Source organism: Hippopotamus amphibius, chromosome 6 (genome assembly GCF_030028045.1).
Source record: "Hippopotamus amphibius kiboko isolate mHipAmp2 chromosome 6, mHipAmp2.hap2, whole genome shotgun sequence".
NCBI classification, from domain to species: domain Eukaryota; kingdom Metazoa; phylum Chordata; class Mammalia; order Artiodactyla; family Hippopotamidae; genus Hippopotamus; species Hippopotamus amphibius.
Window position 1 is genome coordinate 31,228,653 of NC_080191.1, and position 26,030 is coordinate 31,254,682.

At 36.3% G+C, this 26,030-nt stretch overlaps 1 protein-coding gene across 10 annotated transcripts in view; it reads right to left on the reverse strand.

The window, feature by feature from the left end:
• The window catches only part of TRDN (triadin), a 376,282-nt gene that overhangs the window by 200,904 nt on the left and 149,348 nt on the right, over nucleotides 1–26,030 (reverse strand). For all 10 annotated transcript variants that reach the window (XM_057739762.1, XM_057739763.1, XM_057739759.1 and 7 more), the window contains one exon: nucleotides 17,624–17,701. In XM_057739762.1, coding sequence (XP_057595745.1) covers nucleotides 17,624–17,701 — 78 coding nt within the window. The remainder of the gene's footprint in view (nucleotides 1–17,623; nucleotides 17,702–26,030) is intronic.

Genomic DNA, 26,030 nt, shown 5'->3' on the forward strand with positions numbered 1-26,030 from the left:
CATGTTTAAAATTTTGAATAAAGATACTTTTGATTTAAGTATCATTACTTTCAGCTTCTCTGAAAGAAATTTTATGTAGCAAGGAATTTTCCATCTTATCTAAATAAATGCATATGCCAGACAATTGAATTGGCATTTGCTAAACATCACCATCTGATGTCATGTGCCAGGAAAGGAGTTAATTAAAATACAGATTAATTGTAAACATTTCTTAGCCTATATTAAAAATAAGTGGCATAGTCATGATAAGATCACAACTTAGTATCCAACTTATTATGAGTCTCTAAGTTTCATAATGTAGATGAATAAATATTTCATTTAAAAGTTCGTGCCAATTAGTTAATTTTATATTAAACTTCAGAATGCAAGTAGATATTCGAGGCCATAAGATAGAAGACATTCTTTTCATTTTTTTTAAGGATAATTGTCTTGTGCAATAAATTCTACCCTTTATATTAATATACTGGGATTTTATTGTGGTGCTACAGTATCCTTTCCTTAGTTCAGATTGATTAATGCTTCCATTATACAGTCTGCCTGTGATTATGGCCATACACCAAAAGAGTCATGAATAAGAACAGAAATCCACAAAAAGCAGATATAAATAATGTACTTTAATAACATTTTTATGAATTAGACCTTTAAGCTGTCATTATGGGACTTACTTTATTCATGGTTAATTCATTTAAAACATCAACTTCTGAAGATTCCTGCATTTCTTCAAGCACTACTGTCTATTCTATAGGCGATTTGGCAGCAGTGAAATTAAATTTTTCATTTATAAAAGGCACAACAATTTAATTATATCCTACCTAGATATAAAAGTAACCCATGTTTCTTATATGAAAACTCTCCTTTCCTGGACTTTTTTTCTCCTTCAACAGTCAACAATACTCCTACCTTTCCATCTGACTATGCACTCACATATCCAATTTCTTCCTCATCCTCTCTTTCAATTTATTTGCTATTTTTGTTAGTAACAGCTAGAGAAGAGTTAGGACATTTTATACCATTGGTTTTCAGAGCGTTCGCAATTACGTGTGTCTATAGAGTGTGAACTTCTCAGTATATTGCCTTTCTCTGAGAAAAGTGTCATCAGCCCGGAAATGATGGCTCTGTCTGGCAGAGATCACAGGAAAGACCAGCTGAGAGAGAAATCCTCTCCACAATGAGCAGCTCTGAGCCACAAATATGTTATTAGCTTCTGCATAAATTAACATCAGATGAAAGAAAAATTAAATGACTTACTTTTTACTTTCTAAGCCCTTACAATGGGCTTTTCTCTTGCTTTTAAATGTTTTCATGTCATCTCAAAGCCAGAGAATGCACAATAGTTAATTATAATTGTAAAGCTTTTGAAGATGACTGTTCCTAGCAAAAACGAGCAAACAAATGCAAATGCTTCATTTTCATCTTATGTTTTGTTCCTCCCCCTTTCTGCCTTTCTAGTGTAGAGATTATCCAAAATTTACATGCTTTTCTTCTAACTCTCTGTGGCCAGGAATGATGTATTCTTGGTCCCAGTAAGGTTTCTTTCGTAACAATGCATTCCAACACACCTTGTCACTGTCGTCTTGTTTTTGTAGAGTGGCAGAGGCTGGACTGGAACCCCAGTCACAGTATGATCATGGAAAATTTCACATAAACAGATAAGTTCAATTACAATGACTATCAGAGTTCTCCATTATTATCTACAGAGGGGAATGGGGCAAGAGAGAAACATGGGTGCTAGCATGGATGACCTTGATCTGAATTCTGTCTCTGACCCCTTCTGGTTGTGACACTGGCAGTGTACTGTGACACACTGAATTTCATTTCCCTCATTTGAAAAATGGGAGTAGTAAAATCTACCTTGCCAGCTTATTGTGAAGAAACTGAGCTAAAGTGCCTGGACCAGAGTGAATGTTCAAAAAAATAATGATAGCAATAACTAGCTATTACTATATTCTAGAAACAATCAAAATCTGACTACATATAATCTTCAGTAATTTTTCTGAGTGTGACATTTATTGATCTGAGTAAATGCACACTAATTCTTATTTTTCTACGTCGAGTGAGGCTATATCAGAAATATTTTACACTGTGAAACTTTAAGAAAAAAAATACTCAAGTGGGAATTATGTTATGAAGGGGCCCTGTGCTGGAAAGATGAAGTGGATTCCAGTTTCAGTTTTGCTATAATTAGTAGTTTCTGCCTAATGCAAATTTAAGTGAATCTTCTGTCTTCAACCACAAAAGGCAGGGGACCCAGAGTAGAAGGTATTTAAGTCCCTCTTCACTTGTCTATTTCTTTATTCCCCAAATGAAGTATGTGTCATCTTGCTTTACATTTGTAAATAGCTGCCTATGTTCTCTGGCTTTAATATGGCTTAAAAAAAATTTAAAGCTGGAGAAAAGTCCATTTTTAAGTTTTAAAAATGAATATGTTTATATGTACATGTATGCATTATATGTGAATACATATATATATATATGTATATAATGTCAGCTGATAATCAGGGTCAGAAAAAAATAAACCTTGTTTTAGAGGATTAGAGTATGGGGGAACGGGAAGTGGCTTTTTTTTTTAAGGTGGAACAGGGGTATACCTTTTTGAATGAATACCATTTGAAAAGATTCTTGAAAAAAAGTAGAAGAGCTTTAGGCTACTGAGGAGAAGAATTTTCCTGCAGAGGAAAAATATGTGCCAAGACCTTGAAACAGGAGCATTCTAGCTATACTCAAATAAGAGCATGGAGACCAGAGTGGCTGGAGCGGAGGATGCAGGAAGAGAGTAGGAAGAGAAGTGGCGAGAGATGTAGCAGGGCCTGATCACATAGAAAGTTGTCCATGATATGAATTTTCCATTTTATTGTGAGTAAGGTAGGCAGCTACTGAGAGGTTTCAAGCAGAGTAATTATATTATGATAAGTTATGCTTTAAGAGGAACTTTAGCTGTTGCTTAGTGGTTGGTGTCAAGTACCCCACTGGATTTTGAGATCATACTGCAATGAAAAAGACTAAGAAAGTGAAAGGATTCAGAATAAATATTCTTCTTCATGTTTTCCTTTTTTTTCTTTTTCCCAAAAATTTCCTCTAAATTTTATTTGGGACTCTTTTTTTTTTTTTAAATAAATTTATTTATTTATTTATTTTATTGGCTGTGTTGGGTCTTTTTTTTTTTTTTGCTGTGCACGGGCTTTCTTTATAGTTGCAGTGAGTGGGGGCTACTCTTTGTTGCGGTGCACGGGCTCCTCATTGCTGTGGCTTCTCTTGTTGCGGAGCACAGGCTCTAGGAGCATGAGCTTCAGTAGTTGCAGCACATAGGCTCAATAGTTGTGGCTCACAGGCTCTAAAGCTCAGGCTCAATATTTGCAGTGCACAGGCTTAGTTGCTCCGCGGCATGTGGGATCTTCCTGGAGCAGGGATCAAACCTGTGTCCCCTGCATTGGCAGGTGGATTCTTAACCACTGCGCCACCTAGGAAGCCCTATTTGGGACTCTTGAAGGAATTCAACATTATAGAAACATGGTGGGAGTACCTCACTTTATATTGTAATTAGGTTGCTACAACAGCAAAACTCTTTAAATTAAGGACTTCACTTGAGTTATCTGGCATAACTAAACTGGCTTTTCAGAACCTGAATCCAATCTTTGCCTTGACTTTCCCTTTAGTGAATGCTGAATTATTCTTAGAAGCCTGCTCTTCTCATTATCAGATACTAACAGCAAACAATTCACAACCAGAAATTCCATAGCACCTTCCGGTGTCTACACAGTGACTTTTACATAATTTATTCACTTAATCAACACATGTTTATTTAACCTTATGTCAAACCCTTTCCCAGGGTCTAGAGTTTTAAACCATTCCTTCCAGGAATGTTAGGTATGAGTCTAAGAAGGGATAAAGTTTACGATTACAGTATGGACTTAGGGACATTAAAGTTGGAATCTAAGGGAGACAGCAGAGGCCCAAACCCAAGGGCATCAAGTGAAAGTGTGAAAGCTGCTCCTGGGAACAATGGTATGTGAATTCTGAGCTGAGTATGACAAGTGTTACTATCAGTGCCAGCTGAAGCAACGGAGGTACTGTTCAGTGCCTGATCCTCTCCTGCAGATAAAGGCTGACAACTCTAGTGAGACAATACCATTCAGAAGTAAACATCCCAAAATTACTCCAGAGCTAATCAGTGTAAATCCAAACGTTTTCAAGATACCAGACTACCTACAGTTCTTTAAGCTTCAAAAAAAATTGTGAAGTAAGTGATCTCAATAGTTATTTTACATCATCAGAGCAAGGCCAAAAAAAGTGTATTAGTTTTGGTTTAACCACACTGATTTTAAGGTGATAAGAAATTATACTGCGGTAGAATGTTGTAATAGAATACAGCACATGACCTTACATGCATTAGCACAGGGGTCCCCACTACTGGTCCGCGGTCTGTTAAGAACTGTGCTGCATAGCAGGAGGTGAGCAACAGGAGAGCTAGTGAAGCTTTATCTGCCTCTTCCCATCACTCCCCATTGCTCCCCATCACTGGCATTACCGCCTGAACCATCCCCCACCCCTACCCTATCCGTGGCAAAAACGGTCCCTGCTGCCAAAATGGTTGGGGACCGCTGCATTAGCATATACTTAGTTCTCAGATAAAGGTCTCCCCATCCTTAACCTGTGAGAAAATGGGCTCAGGAAAGATGAGTAACTTGCCCAACTTCACAAATCACATAAGTGACATAACAAGGATTGAAAACTAAGGATCACTGCAAACTCTGTTCTTTCCTCTACAATATGGAATATGAAGTTTGAGGTAGACTTATTCTATCAAAAAATTGCAAATGAACCGAGGCATGGACAGAAAAGAAGTGCCAACTTCTACCCCAACTTTGGGAAACTTATCTTTCAGTTCTCTCACAGCCAAAGTTCTCTGACGTAATGACAATTATTTTTTTCTGTTTCTGAACTTAGTATGTAAAAGGGAATGCAAAGAGAGAGATTATTTGGTAGATTTCATATTGCAAAAAGTTTCTTATGTTAATTAAACTTCATATTTAAAATGGATAGGGTAGATTTCACCCAAACCTTATATGCTAACTCACATATATGGAATCTAAAAATGGTACTGATGAACTCAGTGACAAGAACAAGGATGCAGGTTCAGAGAATGGACTGGAGAACTCGAGGTTTGGGGGGGCGGGGGGTGAAGGGGAAGCTGAGATGAAGCGAGAGAGTAGCACAGACATATATATACTACCAACTGTAAAATAGATAGCTAGTGGGAAGTTGTTGTATAACAAAGGAAGTTCAACTTGAGGATGGAAGATGCCTTAGAGGACTGGGATGGGGACGGTGGGGGGGACTCAAGGGAGGGTAGGGGGGGAGTCAAGGGAGGGAGGGAATACAGGGATATGTGTATAAAAACAGATGATTGAGCTTGGTGTACCCCCCCCCCAAAATAATAAATAAAACAAAAATAAAAAAAATTCATCAAGAAAAAAAATGATAAAAGCTTTTTAGATAAGTGATTGCATTACTTTTGAATGGATTACGTTTATATAGATGAAGATTGCCACATCTGTTCTTTTTCCTTCCGGTATTTATTTTTCCTATCAATGCTTTTACATTTCAGAAAGCAAATGCTCAATTAAAGTTAACTGACTTTCACACTCAAGTGAGAAGCTTTCTATCCACACAACTCATCTCTGGATAGCTACAAAGAGAGCATTTTCTTTTTTGTTTTTCTTGAGATTTTTGGTTTTGGGGTTTTTTTTAATCTGTTTTTTGGTTTTTGTTTGTTTTTGTGCTGCAGCAATTTGGAGATTTTCTAAAAACTCTTTTAACTCTTTTAAAATTTAATTTTTATGCAGAATCATTGCTTGCTCAAGATCTTTTATTGCAGACTTTTCTATTGCATCTTTCTATAAAGGTAAAGAAAATATAAATATAAGATTCATCTGTAGTAACTGCCATTTTCAAAATCATATTATTGACATATAATTACTTTTTCCATATTTTAATCTATATGCTTTTTCTACATTTGTCTGTAGTTGGAAATGAATTGCAAAAGTACTTTGTTACATTAAAATATCAAGAACACTTAGAAACATCAGAAAATTGAGACTTTTTTTGTGATTAAATTATTGATATTTAGAGAAAACGTTGGTTATTCAAAATCAAAATATACATTACTCTAAAGTATCATTTCAAACATACGGCTATTTTTACAACAGGTCCTTGAGAATTTAAGGTTTGATTTACTAAATAAATTAAAAATACTCAATAGTTATTTTCAAATATAATTTGACTTTAAAAGTACCAAAAGTTACTGGTATATTGGGCACATTTATAAGTCTGATTCTTCATTGAAGCCTTTTAATTCTTAAAAATATGCCTAATGGATATCAATATTACAAAAGAAATGTGCCCATTCAAAGAGTACAATTTTCTAGTTATTATTTTAATATATTGAAGTCAGGTTTATTTCAAAAGATGGATTACATAAATTTCAACATCTTTCATGGATTATACTAAACCATTAACACAATTTTTGTCTTCTTATTATAAGGTCTATTCTACTAGATTAAAATTTTTTATACAAAATTCTCGCATAATTGAAGCAAGTATTCCTCACCGTTTATTATGCGAACAATTGCAAAGACTACTTGCTCCATTTGGGTAAAACAGACCTGGCTTTAAAGATGCAGCAACTTTTGTCTTCAGTTTCAGAAAGGATGAATAATTTCATTGGGAATTCTAATAAGCTTATATAATAGAAAGAAACATTTAGGTCAAGCTGACACAAATAGCAAAGAAATGTTTTATAAAGAAAAACTGGTACTTGTAAACTAGAGCTCTGGAGGGACCTGGTTCTTTCTTTTAAAATGCTTTATGAGAAAAGTGTACTGGCACTGTTGCAGAACTTGATCCCATGAGAGACCAAGCACCACACTCAGAGAGTTGGAGAACTCAGGTTTATTGAGCCAGCGGCACCAGACGAGCTAACGCTCCAAAATTCTGGGCACTGTTTCGGGCCAATTTTCTCCTTTTATAGATTAAGACACATAGCTACAGTTGGTACTAACTGATTGGTTACACAGTTTCTACAAATTACAGGTGGTTACAGAACGTGGGGGTTGCTAAGGGCTACAGGACGCGCGGGAATTGCTAGGGGTTACAGGACGCGGGAGTTCAGACAAAAGCGAGCAGAGGCAGGAACAGTACATTTTATACTTATAGCAATCATTCCTATGCAATTATTAACAGGCAGGGTTCACACAGCAGGCCTCAAACTATAGATTTCACATCTTCCTCATCAGCACAAGAGGGTCCCAATTAGAATTTCATGGTAAGAAAGCTATTAAAAATTACTTTCACTCTTATTCACAAAAACTTCTCATCCCGAACTTTCTCTTTGGTCAAAATATAGGGGAAAAAAACCTAATTCTTGATATCAGCATGAAAGTTATGAAAGATCACTGAGGCAGGAAGCTGGCCCTGATCAACAGGAAGTTCCTTACTCTTCCCTGATTGTTGGATGTCATCCCTTGATCTCCAGAATAAAAACTTACTGCTACTGGACAGTCAAATCAGACAGCTATCCCTTGCTATATTGTCAGATTTATAGGGGAAAAAACAGAACTTCCTTCTCTTATTACGGGAAGATGTCAATGATTCTCACAAAAAGAATTTTTAATCAATAATGGAAAATCAAGAGAGAAAATTTCTAAGTTTGGAGATGCAAGTGTCTTATGAAATACATTTAGTGTCTACTAAAATATATTTACGTTTCATAATCTATGGGATATATTTCTTTACATTCTCCTTTTTCTTGAAACTTTTCCACCCATTTATTTTTGTGTTTCTTTTCTTTCCTCAATTTACTCAATTGCCAGTTGTTAAGACTTACCTACTTTTCCCTGATACTAAGCTGAATTACACTTGTTCTAACATATTAACTCCAATACAGCTGTGTTACCTCATGCCCAGCCCTGCACAGCACTACAATCAAAAGAAATGACAGCCTAAAATTCCAGGAAAGTTTGAAGATAAATTTAAATCTTTTTTGAAGTTTCTCAAATAGCTAATGTCCTATGACCCAAAGCAAAAGGTTCTAAAGGGTCTCTCCTAACTGGAGCTTCCCCATTCTTTCTCATTGCAGCAGCTCCTCCAGAAAGCTCCTCTTTCTAGAGAGCACACTAAAAACTTACTCCAGCCCATGCTGACTCTCCTATTCCCTTCTCTTGACCTCTTTTCTCACTGTTTAAAGCATATATTTTCTCCTGGGGAATCACCTTTCCTAGTCAAACATGAATTAATTTCATTATTTGAGCCCCTTCCAATTTTTTTGCTCACCCAGCATATCCTGAGTCCTAAGCAGAACATAAACACTCAGGAGCTGACCAGGCATACCTAGAATATCCCTTAGGCATTAAGGTGGAGGAGAAAAGCTGTGAATACTTGTGTTAACATTCGTGTCCTCATCACACATGTAAATGATAATTAAAAAACACTTTCACAAATCATTGAAAGGTAAAAGTTGAATGCAGTCTGTAGTTTAGTTACTAGCGTACCAAAGTTAATTTCTTAGTCTTGGTAGGTGAATCATGGTTATATAAAATGCTAGCATTAGAGGAAGCTTGCTGAAGAGTGTATTAGAACTCTGTATATTATCTTTACAACTCTTCTGTAAATCTATGATTATTTGAAAATAGAAAATTTAAAAACAACAAAATATTGGAAAAATTTTAAGACTGAAATAGAGGATTCGTTTTTCCCGTAGAAGTAGTGATTAGCGCCTGTGTAACACAAAGGAAATGAACTAAATGTGTAGAGGGGAAAACAAGTGAAATAAAAGCCTTAAGCATGATAAAATTGCAGAGATGGAACAGACTTGAGATCATTTATTTCAAAAATACCACTTTACAGATAAAGAAGCTGAGTTTCAGAGAGGTTAAGAAATTAATATAAATAACAAGATCCTCAGTTCAGACTCCTGATTGCTATACCCTCATTTATGTGGCAGAGAGAAAATTTAGAGGCAGAAGTAGGTCACTATGATCTTCTAATTGACAAACTTATCCATCTCTCTGGGGCTCTTGGCTCTGTTATACCCTTTCCTCCCTCATTTTCTTTTCATCCCTTTCTGTCTTCTGATGATATTTTTGATGGTTTATTTTATGTGATGATGTTTGTGATGGTTAATTTTGACTAGGCCATAGTAACAGTCACTGGGTCAAAGAACAGTCCAGATGTTGCTACAAGGTATTTTTTAGATGTGATTAACATTTAAATCAGCACACTTTGAGCAAGGTAGATTGCTAATCAGTTGAAGGCATTAGGATAAAAGCCTGAGGTCCTCTAAGGAAGAAGGAATTCTGCCTCCAGCCTGCCTTTGGATTGAGAATACAATGTCAACTCTTCCCTGGGTCTCCAGCCTCTGGAATGCCCTACAGATTTCAGACTTGCCAGGCCCCAAAATCCCATGATCACATGAACCAATTCCTTAAAATAACTCTCTCTCTGCCCCCTCCTCTCCTCCCTGCTGTGTGTGTGTGTGTGTGTGTGTGTGTGTGTGTGTGTACACATCCTATTGGTTCTGTTCCTCTGGAGAACCTTGACTAAAACAATGTCCACATTTTCCTTCTTGAATGCACTAAACCTCACTCACACTTATGACTGACCTGCCATTCAGTTATATTCCAAACTAAGATCGAAGATCTAAGTTCACTAAGATTCCAAGCTATGACACAGGGTATTTTTAAGATCTCTTGTTCCTTGGGAGCTCAGTTAAGTATTACTGGGTAAAGAAGTGTTTCTGTGACCGCTGAGTTTAAAAAGAATTAAACAGTTTTCTAATAAGAATTTCATGGCTCTTTTAATATACTTGTGTACATTGTGACTGTCCAAAAAGGAAACAATATATTATGCGACCCAGAGTATTGTTATGAATTTTTTTCACCAAGAATATCATAGAATTAGAATTCCCCATAACATACTTCAGGAAATGCCATGCTTAGAGTAAGCTTACAGCTTCAGCCTCTATCTCTCTCTCATTTATGAATGCCACACTCCTACCTTCAGTTGTCTGCTGCAGATGACCACTTGTGTGAATCCCATTCAACATGCTGCCCCACATGGGGCAGAGCCTTCATTTTCTCTCCAGGTCCAATATCCTCCCTGACCTTTAAGGACTGTGTTAACCAAGGATTAACACAGCCTCTGGATTCAGGTTAATTTGGACAGTGGGAGCAACATCAAGAGATAATAGAGCAAGAAAAAAAAGAGAGAGAGTTGGGCATTTATTCTCCAACTACCCCTCTGGGTCACTGAGGATATTACATACGTCATTTTACAGATTGTTGACGATGTGTTCTACGAAATGGCATAGTTTTGATTGGGTGTCTCTCTCCCAGAGTTACAAGGTTTGGGGGTTTGTAAAACACTCCATTCCCCTGCCTCCTCGGGCCTGGAGCTGATAAAGGCTTCCTGTGTTGGCTAGCTTTGGGACACTTCACCACAACTCTGCTCAAGCCTTTATAAAGTCTACATTCATTATGCATTCTTAATCACCCATTTTGAAAGTTCCAGGGACCCTGATGCACTTAGCAAGTCTGAACTCATTACCATCTCCCCGAACCTGTTCTTATTCCTAAATGCCATTCATTTACCCAGGTGAGATAAGGCTTTAGCAATTATGTTCAGCCCTAACTTTTAATTGCTAGTCAAAGATCATGGAATAGACTGATCCTGGGCATGAGATACCTGGATTTCAATTCCAATTCTACCCCTGTTGGGACTGTGCTATCTTGGGCAATTTACTTGATTCCTCTGATCGTCTCTGTAAAATGATATAAATCATATTCACTGCTTGGAATAGTTTTGAGGGTTAAATATGGACTGTTTAAAAGAAAAGTAGCATAATTTTCCCCCATGAGCAGCAGCCTCCTAGATTTTTCTTATCTCCAAACCCCCAAGCCCCACCCTTCACCATCTACCCTTTCCGTAGCTGACACAGTGATCTAAAATGCACATCTAATCAGACTTCTCCCCTGCTCAGTTGTTTTAGCAGGCTCATGCATTCTTGAGGAGGTGTAAGTGATTCAGTTGTGTGTACAAAATTCTATACGATATGACTGGAGCCCTATATTAAGAAATTATATAGAGTTTCCTGTTTACTGACTACTGTCATTAATGCGATTATCATATTATCTTCTACAGATACCAATAAAAAACTACCATAAAAATTAATGATTTACTATACATACAAGAGAAATTTCCTGACTTAGAAAACGATAATGATAATAGTAGCTGCTGGCCGAGTACCTAATTGTGCTGAATTGCTATATGCATTACTTCACACAGTCCTGATAGCAACTTTCTAAGTAAAATAGGCACTGGAAGTAGTACAGTTGACCTATATTACCAAAATGTATAACTAAAGGGCAATCCCATTAAAAATCATCCAAAGGTACAAGTTTATTTCATCTCAAAACAAAGAAAAATACTGCATTATCCTAAAGTTCGATAAGATTTACTGTGTCATAGGGTTAATGGAGTAAGACCCCAGGCCAAATTTCTATTTTATTATTTTATGCTTTTTGCTTTTCGGGATATATCTCAATGAAGAGCTAAGATGATAAAGTTCTCGGTTTAATAGAATTGTAAATAAAACGTCATTAGCTCCTGTACAACATTGTCCTCAAATGCATCCCATGGTAAAAAATTATCTTATAACAAGTTTCTTATATTGCTCTTCTCTTCTACACAAACCCTACCAACTTACTGTTTATGGTCCAATGCAAGTCTTGTGATTTCACTGCATAGCCTTGCCTCACTCATATCTCATCTTCTTCCTAACTTTTACAGCCTTTATGATCTGTACAACTCACTTTTGAACTTCAGAAAATAATGCTTCATAGTATTATCTATTTCATAGGGACATGCCTGACTGCCCCAAGTGTGACATCTCTATCTAGGCCATGGCCTTACCTTACATATCTACAGTAGCTATTTAAACACTATACCAAGCCATGGAGTCTTTACTCTGCTCTTAATGCAGCTTAATACCAACCCACCAGCCTGAAAAAAATAAGCTTAGAATATCCGGGTGTTAAAGCAGAAAAGATCTCTGAGGCCTTTTAAGTTCAGTCCCCACAGCTGACAGGTAAAGAAATGGAGGCCCGAAAAAATCAATCAATTTGTCAAAGATAATACAACTGATTAGTGTCAAAGCTGCAACTGGAAGCTAGGACTTTAGTCTTCTCTCTAGAATTCTCTTGCCCATTTTTTCCTGATGGCATTTATAATATTATTCACAACTGTAATACTAAGTTAGTACCAGTTACATGTTTATTCGAGAAGATGATAGGGTATACAGTATTCATTCACCTTACTTTATTTGGCTCCATTAATGCAAATTATATGTTTGTAATGCAGCATTAAAAGTAATTTAAGTATAAGATATATACCTAACAAGAGATCACATAACATCTTCCTTCCATATCTTTGCCACAATAGACAAGGTGTGACCACTTTATTGATACATTAAATGTCCAGTAATCAATCACATGTGGATGGAAGTCTTTAATTCTTTAGGGATCAATGATAACATAAAATGTGGTGTTTGGTAGTGGGGGAGAGCGTTGTATTGAATAGCAGGAAAGAAAAAAAAATTTCCAGCATTGTTGATTACAGAATAACAGGATGATATCCAGTAATTGTACTTATACAAAGATTTAATGAAGCAGCTTTTTTGATGATTGGAGAGGGGATGGAAAATGTTGCCTGAATCTGTCTTGTTTAATCACTGAGGACTATCTCTGAGAGCAGTCAGGGACAAATCTTTCTTAAGAAATACAGTTCTGACAAACATTTGATAACAAAGAGGCTCTCACACTAAGGGTTAAAACCACCTGTGATGTTCATATAACAAGGCACCATTTGATGAAGGGGGTGAGGTACTCACATAAATCTGTCCCATTGTGGAATATATGGATAACTACAGTAGCCTTTTGAACTTACAAGCCTTTCAGCACTAGTGAGAGCTCAAAACAGATAGAATTAACTCCTCACAGAATTTAACACTGTTTTGAAAGATCGTAAGAAGTAATATTTTATTGAAGGTGGCTTTCTATTTGTTAGCTCCAGTTATGTCCATAATTAAATGCAAATTGACAACAATGGCCAAAAGGATTGCCTGAGGTGGTCATTATACAAGATCTCTTCAATTCTATTGTAGCCAACTCCCCTGGCCAAAGGCCAAACATATTCTAAAACATACAGCAGTAGGAGTCAAATAAAACAACTGATTTAATACACAATTAGTCTTTATATCCAAAGATTCACAGCAATAGAATTTCATTATGGTGTACAAAGTGTGTAGTGTGAGGAGAGGAGTGAAGTTCTAGTAAGACCAGGCACAACTTCCAGGCATTAGATAAGTGACCCAAGATAAGAAATGCATAGATACTTCACAGAATGAAGCAAGAGTTGTGAGAAACTTATTATTTTAAGGGCTATGAAAGCACAAAGGAAGCTTTTAAGGCCTTCACGGATATGTAGAATGCTTTCACCCATAACAAGGTCCAAGATTTTTTAGATTTCTACTGATAAAATACTAAATTGTTTCCAATCTCCTGTGAGCAAACTTAATAATCTAGTCCATATATAAGCCCTCCTTTTTTTTTAAACATTAAAATGCAAAATATGTTTAAGCTCCTACATTTTAACCTGTTATAACTGTATTCCTCAAATCAAAGAGCATACGTTAGTGTCACATGTAAGTTCCTTTTTACATAATGCCAGTTTCTTGCAACTTGGTCCTAAGGAAGTTCCAGACTAAAATAGTGCATCAAGGACTGTGCATAATCAGCCTCACTAAAAACAGCCTGATTAATACTAAATATGTCCTAGCTCCTAATCAATTATGTTAATGAAGGCACAGGCAGCACATCTGCAAGCCCTGACAAAGCCTATGATCTCAGCGTAGCCTGATAACGTGGACGCCTTGAGAAGCTGCTCAGTGCCAGCATGCTCAAGGCAAAGACTGTGCCTTTCTGCAGATAAAAAGTGGATTTTTTTAATCCACCATTCGTCTACTAACAAAAGCCTTGTAACCCTGCAACATTGTTAAGTTATGCGCTTAAACTGTAGTATTGGGCTCCAGGATGAAATGTTAAATAAAATTTCTCTTTAAGGATAACAATAGAACCTAAGTGTCCCACTTAACAAATGACACATTCTTTTCCAAGTGACAGACTGATAGGAAAACATATGCTACAGGGTGGTTTATGAACCTCTTCCAGGAGGTAAACTGGAGTCAAACATTTGAATAATGTGACTATCAAAATATGCCACAGATTGGGGAATGGCAGCCCCCTGAGTTATGTCCATCTCACAGCAACAACAGGATTAGAAGCTGATGAAACCTGAAGGTGACACTATCATTTATAAGTTGTCTCTTGTTTTGTGAACATTTGGGCAACGAGATGGTCACTGGTCAGTTTTTTGTCCAATTATCTCAAGTCACATAAGCTATTATAGTCCAAATGCCAAAAGAAATTTAACTCTGACCTCTCTCTTTCTCTGACTATAATTCCTTTCTGTCATTTACTTACTAGCTAGGTAAATGATACACATCAATAGCCAATAATGAGAGTACTTAGAGTTTTTGTTGTTTTATTAACTTCAGCATAAACTCAGTTATATTTGAGTTCAGTTATGGTGTTGGAAACTCATATATGATAGAAATGAAAAAGGCAAAATCATTGATTACTGAGAAAAGAAATCATTAAACAACTTACTAAACAACTTAGATTATATGAGGTAAACATTTAAGCTGCTTTACTTATACATTAACTAAGCTTAGAGATTACCAAGTGCTATGGACTTCCAAAATTCATATGTTGAAGCCCTAACCCCCATGTAACTGCACTGGAGACAGGCCTTCAGAAGATGATTAAACTTAAATGAGATCGTAAGGGTGGAGTCCTGATCCAATAACTGGTGCTCTGCTAAGAAGAGGAAGAGACACCAGAGCACTCTCTCTGCCGTGTGAGGACACAGCAAGAAGGTGGCCATGTACAAGCCAGGAAATGGGCTCTCACTAGAACCAGAACCCAATCATTTTGGCACCCGGAGCTGAGAACCCCAGCTGCCAGAACTGTGAGAAAATAAATTTCTGTTGTGTAAGCCATCCAGTCTGTGGCATTTTGCTATGGTAGCCCTTGCAGGCTAAGATTCCAAGGATGATTAGGAATTTAAAAAATTACTATATCAAGAAGAAACTGTCTTCACATAATTGTCACACACAAAGGAAGTCTGGACCCAAGTGAGTAAATGGGAGAAAGAGGGGTGAAAGTCCATGGAGACAGTGGGAAGCTCACCATACTCCAAGATGATCACATTCAAAAATCAGTAAATAAAAGACCAGCGTGGGCCTTAAAATAAATGAGTTTTTAGCTGAGTTCAAAAGTTTCAAACCTTGGACTATACCTGGACTGTTCTCTAAATATTCAAGAAGCATTGTTGATTTGAACTCTTGGAGGGAGACTTTACATGAACTTTTCATTAAATCATGGTCTCTAATAACCAAACAAATTTTTTACTTCAGACTGGTTTTGACACAGTACTGACTTGCAGATTGTATGGGATTTTTATTTGAAATTTGCAACTGTTAATTCATTCAATTTGTAGCTGACCAAATCAAAATATTTTACATATTATATAATAGGTTGTTATAATTTACAAGCATAATGTAACCTTTCCCCGTTCCCAGTGGCATTTCTCTTGCTCTCTTTTGAGCCTTTCTACAATGCTTAGGTATGTGGCTTGAAACCTTTTGCTTTTTCCCAGACAACTAGCAGTCAAAATTGCTCCATGTGTATCATTCTAAGTCATTCGGAAAGACATTTGGCCAATAATAGGTCATTTAGGTAACTAATACTAAATTAAAAGCATTTTTAGAAACATTCAATTGCTCTCCACCTTCCTCCTAAATCACCTAGGGATTTACTACTCAGATTGATGAGGAAATTGAAACTTCCATACTTGTAATTGTTTACTCTCCTCTACCTTGCAAAGGCCTGCTTGCCACTCTCAGTTAAACAGTAAAATGAATTACCAAGAGTGATCAGATAAGGGAAGACTGTCTCGCTCTCAGGCACCCACCCCAAGCCTTTGTTTGAGACCCTTTGCACGTAGACTTGTTAAGTGACCATTAACTTCAACCTGCAACCAATGTGAGAATGCAAATTGTGACCTTAGTCCTGATAGGAATGGAATGTCCGGCTCCTACAAGTTCCTGTTAGGATCCCCTACTATGTGTGTAACCCATGGCAACTCCCGTGCTCTGTAACTGCCCGTGACCTATAGTAATTTGTAGCCAATCAGTTTGTACCTGTTATAGCTGTATGTTTTAACCTATATAAGGAGAAGACTCCCCTGAAACGGGGCCCCCGAATTTTGGAGCGTTAGCTCGTCTGGGTCCGCCGGCCCAATAAACCTGAGTTCTCCAACTCTGCGAGTGTTGTGCTTGGTTTCTCGTGGGATCAGTTTTTTTCTGCAACAAGATGAGGTCCTGGACTAGTAGCAGCAATATTTAGGAGGTTGGTAAAAATGCAGAATCTCAGGCCCCACCCTTGACCTATCTGATCAGAATTTGCATTGTCAAAGATCCCCAGGTGATTTGTGTGCACATTAAATTTTGATAAACATTACTAGGGTACTCTTGACTGACATCAGAACATGACACTTCCATCACAGAACTGCATGGAATCTAAAGCACACAACGTTATGCCCTCATTTATCAAAGTTGTTGAGTCTCGGAAGACGTGAAGTTAGAATCCTCAAACTCCAAATTCTGCATAGTAATATGACAGAAGGATCTCTGCGTATAGAACTAGAAATCTAAGGCTAGAATCCAAGCCCTGCTATCTACTAATTTAGCAAAAATAAACTGCGAGCTTAGATTTGTTAAACATTAATAATAATGGCTACTTCACAGGGTTTTGAAATGTCAAATGTGAAATGCATGTAAGTAAAGCCAACATAATAATATTCTAAATAAATGTGAGTTGAAGAGAGCATAGCCACAGGCATGATTTGGTCAGGATCTGGGAGAAGAGTACATAGAAAATGCTGGTATTATAATATAAACTTAGTAAAACTTCACTTGCTCGGCTGTTAAAATCCTTCCCTGGTTACTGACTGTACTATAAATAAATGTATTGACTAAAATACAAATGTATAGCCAAACAATTTTTGGGTCTGTGATCAATTGGACAATGCATCTCTTACCAAGGCATTCAGATTTAATTTAAAAATAAATAAATAAATAAATAAATAAATAAATAAATAAACTCTTTGAAGCAGGCTACCAAATTCAGACATTTGGTGTAAAACAATTGGTTGGATTTGTAATAATTTTTACACATAAACATAAACCAAAGTTTTTCAACATTTAATGTGTACAAGATTCAAATGAAGAGTTTGTTAAAAATAAAGATCTTCCTTTCTGAATTGCCAGTTCAATATCAAATACAATAATAAAAATTGCAATTGTTACAGTTTTATTCTATATTTATAACACCTCTCTGTGGTAGTATTTTATCTATAACAGAGACGATCTTTGGAAAAATAAAATACTTGCCTTCAAGAGTAGGTGATGCCAGAGTGGGTCTGGAAGCTTGTTCTGTTGGTAACGGAGGTGGTATGGCTGGGCTTTGTCCTGTGCACACAATGCAGGAGTAAGCATTGAAAAAAAAAGTATTAATAAATTTAATATCCACAACTAAAATAGCTAGATCTGTCCCCAACATGCATAATTCATAATCCAAAGTATAAATTCATATTATTATGCAATAAGAAAATTGTTATTAGGTGAGATCTTTAAGTGGATACATATAAAGATTCAGCTATCTTCAGAGCTATTTCTGAAAATATTTTTCTTAGATGTATTTACAATGTCAAATATATCTACTGCACTTCATTAATGGAAAACCTACATGAAATCAAAAAGAGCAATTTATTTTCAATATGCACTTCAAATTATGGAAACTAAAATCACAGAAGCTAAGAGGAATCCTAATATATAGAAAAATCACCATTTTTTTCATTTAACTAAAAATTCTCAGGTGATATAATAAGGCAATAAAAGAAGGTTAAAATTCATAGGCCTTTTGATATTGAACAGGTACATTTTCTCCTGCCAAAATAAATGACCTGCAGTTAAGTAAATAATGAGCCAAAGGGAAAATATATTCAGTTCTATAGAAACTTGAAAGCCTCCCTCAAGTCTCTGGGCTTATTATGAACTGTAAAATCCCACAATCGTTTCTGAGTACTTCCTTATCCCAAGTGATTTCTTTAATTAACCAAAACCATCCCGGCCACGAACTGTAAACATTAACTAACATCATATGATCCCATATGTAATGCCTGCAAAATGTTTTATCATTCATTTTCATTCCATAAACTCCTGCTGTGTGTTTCTTTTAAATCCAAGAATCAACGCAGGCACCTGCACCTTCTAAAATCTCACTGACAACTAGATATTATCAAATGTCAGCAGACCTGCCTGCTTACTGGAAGTCTTCCTTTTTTATATTGTCAAAATTAGTTTGCTTTGGTGAATTGTGGATTAGCAACCGGAGTTGCATACACACCACCTTCTGTGGTGGCCAGAAGGGAGGAATTCCAGGCCCTCAAGCTGAGTAGAAGAGGTTAGTCTCCACTCATCATACGACTTTCTTCTAGCTGTTAGACCCATCCAGGTTGACTCCTGAGTGTGTTCAAGTATGCAGAAAAGCAAAGCATATTGTTTCATAACATGCAGGCCATATACCTAGAAAAGTATCCATCCATATTAGTATTAATTATTTTCCTCATGAAAGCAAAGATTTGATGGAAATATAATACAACATGGAATTTCCTTTTCCAGTTAGCAAAAAAAAAAAAGGTAAGGATGGGCACACTAAAAAAGGAGTTTGATTGACATTGTTTTTCCCTGGCTAACATTTATATAGTGCTTATTATGTGCCTAGAATGATCCCAAACATTTTTGATGTATTGTCATTTAATCTTCACAAGTGTCTTAGGATGTAAGTATAAGTTTCACTTTGCAGTTTGAAATTGAAGTGAACAGGGATTCAGGTGCTCAGCTCCTAAGAAGTGGATTTGAGGTGCTAAAAGCTCCTCCAGACTGCCCAAGGCAGGCAAAGGGTCATCACATATAAGGGGTCATCACATGTAAGGGGGTTCTGCAGCTGGAGAGAGACAGAGAAGTGGAGCTTCCACCCTGATTCCACCAGCTTTGTAAGTCAAAGGGATGTATACTTGAGAAGATTCACTCCCAAATCCTTCTTGAGAGCTGTTCTTGAGAAACTCTCTAAAATAGATGATATTTTGTAGTTTTTAAAATCTAGAGAGAATCTATTAATAGATTGAGGCAGGAGTAAATTAAATAACTAAAGCTTAAAATACAAGTGACCATGAATATACATCAATCAATTGTTTCTAAACACTAAGGCTTTCAAAAACACCCTCATGGAATCCTGCCTGTTTAAACTGCTTTCTCTCCTGTCAAATACTTTCTTGAACAGCAGTGATGTATAATCATAGTCTTGATAAGCAGTTTAGGAATTTATTTTTAAATGTATTCAATTATTTCCCCAGGGAATAATTCATAATTTAAACTATCAAAATATTCTCATATTTTCCTGGAGGAACTATGAGGTCATTATTTTATTTTAAAAAAAAATTTAGTGAGCACTTATTATGTCCCAGCACTGAAGAACCATTAAACCCCAAACCGGCCTATAAGAAGTTCCCAATATAATGACTGAAATAGACTTACAGACAGATCATTATAATACAGTGTGATGATGGGAAATTATACATACAGAGGGAATGTCACAGAAAGATTCTTAAATCTTAGGTCCAAAATGAGTTTCAAAAGTAAAGAATGGAGGAAGAGAGGGAGGGATTCCGGACAGAGAGTATCCGGTGAAAAAAAGCCCTGGATGCCAAAATACGTAGAACTATTAAAACAATCAAACTGGTGCTTCTGCAACATAATGTACAATATCCAGTTTATACCAGAAATTCTCTACCACTGTAATCAACAATATTACACTCTCTAAAATGGTGAACTGCATGACAGAGAGCCAGTGGACGCAGTCAGGAAGCAGCACCACAAGAAAAAGACAAAACCAGATATTCTTTTGCCTCTATGTGACAGTGCTAGGCAGCCCTGGCAGGGGAATTATTAGCTCCGGACAAGTTTTTGTTTTGCTAGGGGTCACCAAAACAAATCAGACATGTCATACTTGAGAACGACACATGACTCTTTAGTACTGACTTATAGAAAAGTCTTCTTTTATGTTCAAATGTCAGAATATGCTACTGAAATCAGAGACCATTTTGCTATATGAATGACTATATTACATAGAGTATTATAAAAAATATATGAATATAATAATTTATGACTTTATATGAATATGTTATATTAATAACAAATTTTATAATGAAAGCAATGTTGTTTAATATAAAGACTACATGGTTATAGTCAAATAGATAAATATGAGAGTTTCAGCTCCATCACTTACAATCTGTGTGAATTTGAAAGTTTCATGAGGTACCCAAGCCTCATGGCCTTTATAAAATAAGGAAAATTTTCAGGGCTGTTGTGAGGATTAAGTGATGAAGCAGCTAACACATAGTAAATACTCAAAATATTCTTTTTTCCTACAATGTATTTACAATATACATCCCATCTAATTACACAAGAGGACTTGAAACAGACTTTTGAAGTAAGAAAACAAAGACATAACAACAGATAAAATTAAACATGACAGAAATAGCAGAACTCATTTACAGGAAAGAAGCTTATCATTTTATTAGGAATATATTTCTTTAGAATTCCTGAGTATTGTTACTCTCTGAAGAAAAAAATTCGGGCTGCTGAAATTTACATTGGAACTCTAAAGGTGCCCTTCATTTTACAAGCTATTACCTGAACATTCCTCTGACATTCAAACATAGTGAATTGGCCATATTTTTGTTCCTTGAGTTTTTTTGGCTGGCTTATTTCCATAATACCTGAATTGCATGTTTGTAAGCTGCCAATATTTTATTGTTTGGGGTTTTTTCTCACCCAAGTCGATATGATTGTTCAGTCAAATTCCACTGGGGACAGTATACAGTGTGCATTCCTTCCAATGATCTAAGTTACAGATGTTTACTTTTCTAGAAACGAGGAATGGAATTACCCAGAATCTCAAGTCAAGAAGGAGGCTGTGAGCAGAATTCAGGAATGTGAAGGAAAAAGCAATTCACTACACTAAGGTTTAATTTACCTAGTTTTTTATCAAAGGAGATTTCCTACTTCTAAACCATTTCTAGACACTAAATTCTAGCCCCTAAATCTTGAAACAAATGTTGAGGATTTTTTTATGCTAATGTCTGATAGCTACTTTTTCCTTGGGCCCTCATTGCATTTTCCTGGAGGTACCAAGTACACCCAGAAGACTACAAACTCTTCAGAAGGCCTCCTGTGCTGAAAACAATGAATGGCTATAAATCTTTGGAGAAGGTGTAACTCTAGTAAATGACTGCTGAGTTAAAACTCAATTACATCTTGAAAAAGTACCAAATGTGCATAATTACAAATCCCTATCCCAGTTCATTCTGTCAGCATCGTTAAAAGTACTTATGAACCTGTGACTGAACATAAAATGGGAAGATCTGAATTTAGTAAGAAAATGATTGTCAAGTGTACTTTTATTTATTGGCACAAGGTTCCTAGACTGACTTTTTTTGTAACATGTAGAATAATATTTTCAAAGTTTAGAACTGAACAAATACTAAAATAAAATGAAACTGCAGTTTCTATTTTAGGCTGATACATGTAATTTTACTAGTGTCCTTTATTAAAATAGGGACATGCTGACCTTTGAGTTTCCTTACTGAGTGTCTCTTTCTCTGCCTTGTACTTTCGGACCACTTAGAAAATGGAGAGAAGGGATGAGAGGGATATAGAGTGTTAACCACTCCTCCCTTTCCCACTCTATTTATTAAAAAAAAAAAAATTGACACCACTCATATAATAATCCCAGACTTGTAAATTTGCCTATGAAATGAGGAATAAGGAATCTGAAGTTCAGGAGTTTGTATGAGGTGGATGGATCAAGGTTTTTACTCCAAGTCATAGGCATCTTTATACCTCCCACTTGTGTATTCCTAAATTCTACACATGTACTTTGCATCCCTTGTACTCAATCTTGTGAAGGGTACATGTAAACAGTCAATTATCACTTAACTGAGGTCTCAGTTGTTTCAGAGTAAAATAAGAACAGTAATATCTCTTCCAGCTGGGTTGTTGTGAGTGTTCCTGGGCATAACAGTACAAAGGAAATCAGTGAGGGACCACAGGGAAGACAGAGAAGGACCCTATTGCTATGGAGCTTACATTAAAGATGGAGGGAGACAGGCAATAAACAAGCAAGACAGATAACTTCAGGTCTCAGAAATGAAGGGACATCAGAACAGAGTAGGGAGGCAGACAATGACTGTGGGAAAGAGATGACACTAAATTGGTTAGAAAAGGAAGGATGGGGTCAGCACTGAGCAGGACCCCACTAACCATGAAGCTTTGTGCAAATTAGAAAAATGTCTCTTTTCTGGGTGTGTGCTGTCCGGGGTGGCAAAGTTTGACCAGGAGGGCTTGCTTAGTGCAAAATTAAGAAGTAGCTCTTCCCCTGGTTAGTTGCAGCTCCAGTCCAAGTTTTGAGGATGAGAGAAAAGCAGGGGGCCTTTGTGTAAATGCACAAACTGCAGCACAAGTGCATAATGTATGAAGTGGCTCTGTCTCCAAGGGGGAGATGCTTGATTTCTCACTTGAATACAAAGGAGCAAACCTCAGAAGAGGTCTGATAAAAAGATTCCTGGCAGGGAAAGGCAAGACAAAATGCCTAAGCTTGGAACCAGCCTGGCTTGCTTAAAGGTCATTGGTGCTGGAAAGCAGAGGCAGGCTTATATCAGAGCATTCTTGGCTGTTCCAGTGAGTTTGGATTTGTTCTAAGGGCAATAGTAAGCTTTTGAAGTGTTTCAGCATGACATGTAGGTTTTTAAAAGATCACTGGCTGTTGTGTGAACAAAAACAATGTTTGCAGAGGAAAGGATATGAGAGGCAGCAGATCAGTTGGAGACTATTGAAATAACCCAGGTGAGAGATGACATGAGCTTGGTCTAGGTGGTTGCAGTGGAGATTCAGTCATTCGTGCAAAAAATGTACCTGAGTGTCTACTCAGCACAGGCACTTTCCTAGGATATGGAGGTACAGCAGCGACCAATACAGACAAAATCACCTATTTCATGGAGCTGAGATTCTACTGGGCAGAGGGAAACAATATCAACTAAATAAATAAAATGGAAATAAGTACCCTATTAAAAATGTATCAAGCAAAGGTAATAAGGAACGCTATTTAGAGTAATGGGTGGCAATTTTAAAGATATGGTCAATGAAAACATAGAAATTGTAGATAAGTGGATGGATTCAGAGTACATTTTGACACAAACCCAATAGGATTTTTAAGTGAATTTGATATGGTAAGTGAGGGAAAGAAATCAAGGATGTCTGACAATTTGTCTTGAGCATCTGGGAATGAATGAGAAATATAATACTCAGATAAGGGCAGGAAATTTCCTGTTTACTCAGCTAGATGCTGATAATGAGCTAACTGCTTAGTTGTTGTTGTCATCTGAATTATGTAGTTTTCAATTTTGCCAGAGGACACATATAGAAGACATTGAAGTAGAAGCCATAGTTACTTTGTTGGATTATTCCAAAAATATATCATATTGGTGATTAATTTTCAAGATTTTTTTCATGATTTTAGAAAAATTTTAAGCAAATGGATTATTTAGTATAAATTGGCTGTGCAACCCTACTATAAGGGTGTTTAAAACACCAAAAGCTTCAAGTTCTTAGATCAAAGAGCATCCTCCAGGCCAAAATGTTTCTACTGGAAAGGTTTCTTTGCATCCTGATAAAAAGCTTCCCTAGTATTTCCATGTGTTATTATCTATTTGCATATTCGCTTTGATGGAAAGCAAGGAATAGTAGCCAAATACATATTTCATACATTCTTTTGATTAAAAATGATAAAGGTAATATTACTATGTTTTCTTCTGCATCTCCAATTTATAAGGTAGAAATAATTCTTCCATGGAAAAGCCAACTAAAGAAAGGAAATATGATTGATTTAAGATCACATCATTGTTCCATTTATCCTTGCACCTCGATTATGACAGAATACCTGATGTCTGGGACTTAACAAAAATAGATGCAGAGAATCATAATCATAGAGTTTTGGGGTGTGGAAGAGATCTCTGAAATAAGCTATTCCAACATCCTAATGTTTCAGGTGGACAAAAATGGTCTCTAGAAGGATAAGTGCCCTAACCAAGGTGATGCTTCAAGAGCATTTAAGATAAAGGTTTTTCACCTCACTTTATTTTTCTATTGACTGAATATTTATTTGGAAGGTCAAGATAAAGCCAATTATTTTACCTATTGTCATAAATGACTCATAATTCTTAGAAGATCTTTAAATATTGACTTCCTAAGATTAAAAGTCTCATAGTTTTCTTCAGTGGTCATGTTCTATTTAACCTTAATTAGATACTAAATTGACTTCAAGTAGCCCATCTTGTTACCTGACCTCATTGTGACAATTCTAGATAGACTGTCAAGTGGGAGGTTTTCAAAACTTTCAGAATTAGTATTTCTTCACTTTTCCTAAATAATTCCTTATAGCTATCCAAATTATATTTCTGTCAACCCCAGAGCAAATCCTATTTATACAAAAGGTGAGACAATAGGCAGACAGTAAAGATGGAAGAAACAAACAAATAGGTAATATGAACTGAATGTTATTCTTTTAGCACAAAGGCCAAAACTAATACGAAAAGAGATTAATGAGGTATTTTAGATGGATTGCAGTCTCAATTTACAAAAATAAAAACTCTCTCATGTACTTCGGTTGCAAATATCCTACTTGCCATGGAGTCATCCAATGAAATGTCTTTTATCTCTTCTTTGATTCCCTTCTACCCACTCCCTTCACCACCTTTATGTTTCCAGAGTACCCAGTGTACACTCTATTGTTTGATTCTCAATACATTTGTTTATTTACAAGTCTGTGCCAGGATTTTTTGTTATTGTTGTTATTTTTGTTTTTTTAATCCTCAAATGAGGATTTGACTATGAGCAACTTGAGAACAGAATCTGGACTATCAGTACATATTTGGTAAAGGAAAATGAATAACCACAGGAGAAAAATGAATGATGACATGAATGAACACATAAATGAATGTTGCTAAATGCTGCTCTGTTACACTGATTCTGGAGTGTTTGAATATGAACAGAGCAAATTACAGTATTTTTAGTTCTTGGTAGAGTACAAACTACTTCCAACAAAATATTAAAACTAATAAAATTTTATTTATTTATTTTTTGGTTTTCTATTTTTCAATTATTTATAGTTCCAGACCAAAGTATTTATTTTCTTTCTGTGAGAATCTTTACCAATTTGTTTATGAGTATCAATCTTTCCATGAAACTGAAACATTAACACCTTTATCCATGATTACTGGGAAAAACTGAGCTGAAAGTTCAAAGATGAAGAAAGGTAGCTTCATCAGTCAAACAGCTCAGTCAAGATATAACACTTGCAATATATTCTGAATCTACAGTTACCCTCAAGTGGAAAGACTATGTAAATTACCCATTGTGGTATGTTTCAAGCCTAAAGAATTATGCACCTACATGTATAACTTGAATAGGATTTTAGTGCTAGAGGAAACAAGAATTTACTGAGAACACTGAAACCCAAAGAAGCTGAAGAACTTGCTAAATTCACCTATGTGACACATAAGGAGGATCCATGAAGGCAGATTCCCAGTGCAGTGCTCTGCCCAGCAGCATGTGGTCTTTCTGTTCACATTTATTTTAGAGATAGCAAAGAGGGACAAGCAGTGAACAAAATATACGATGA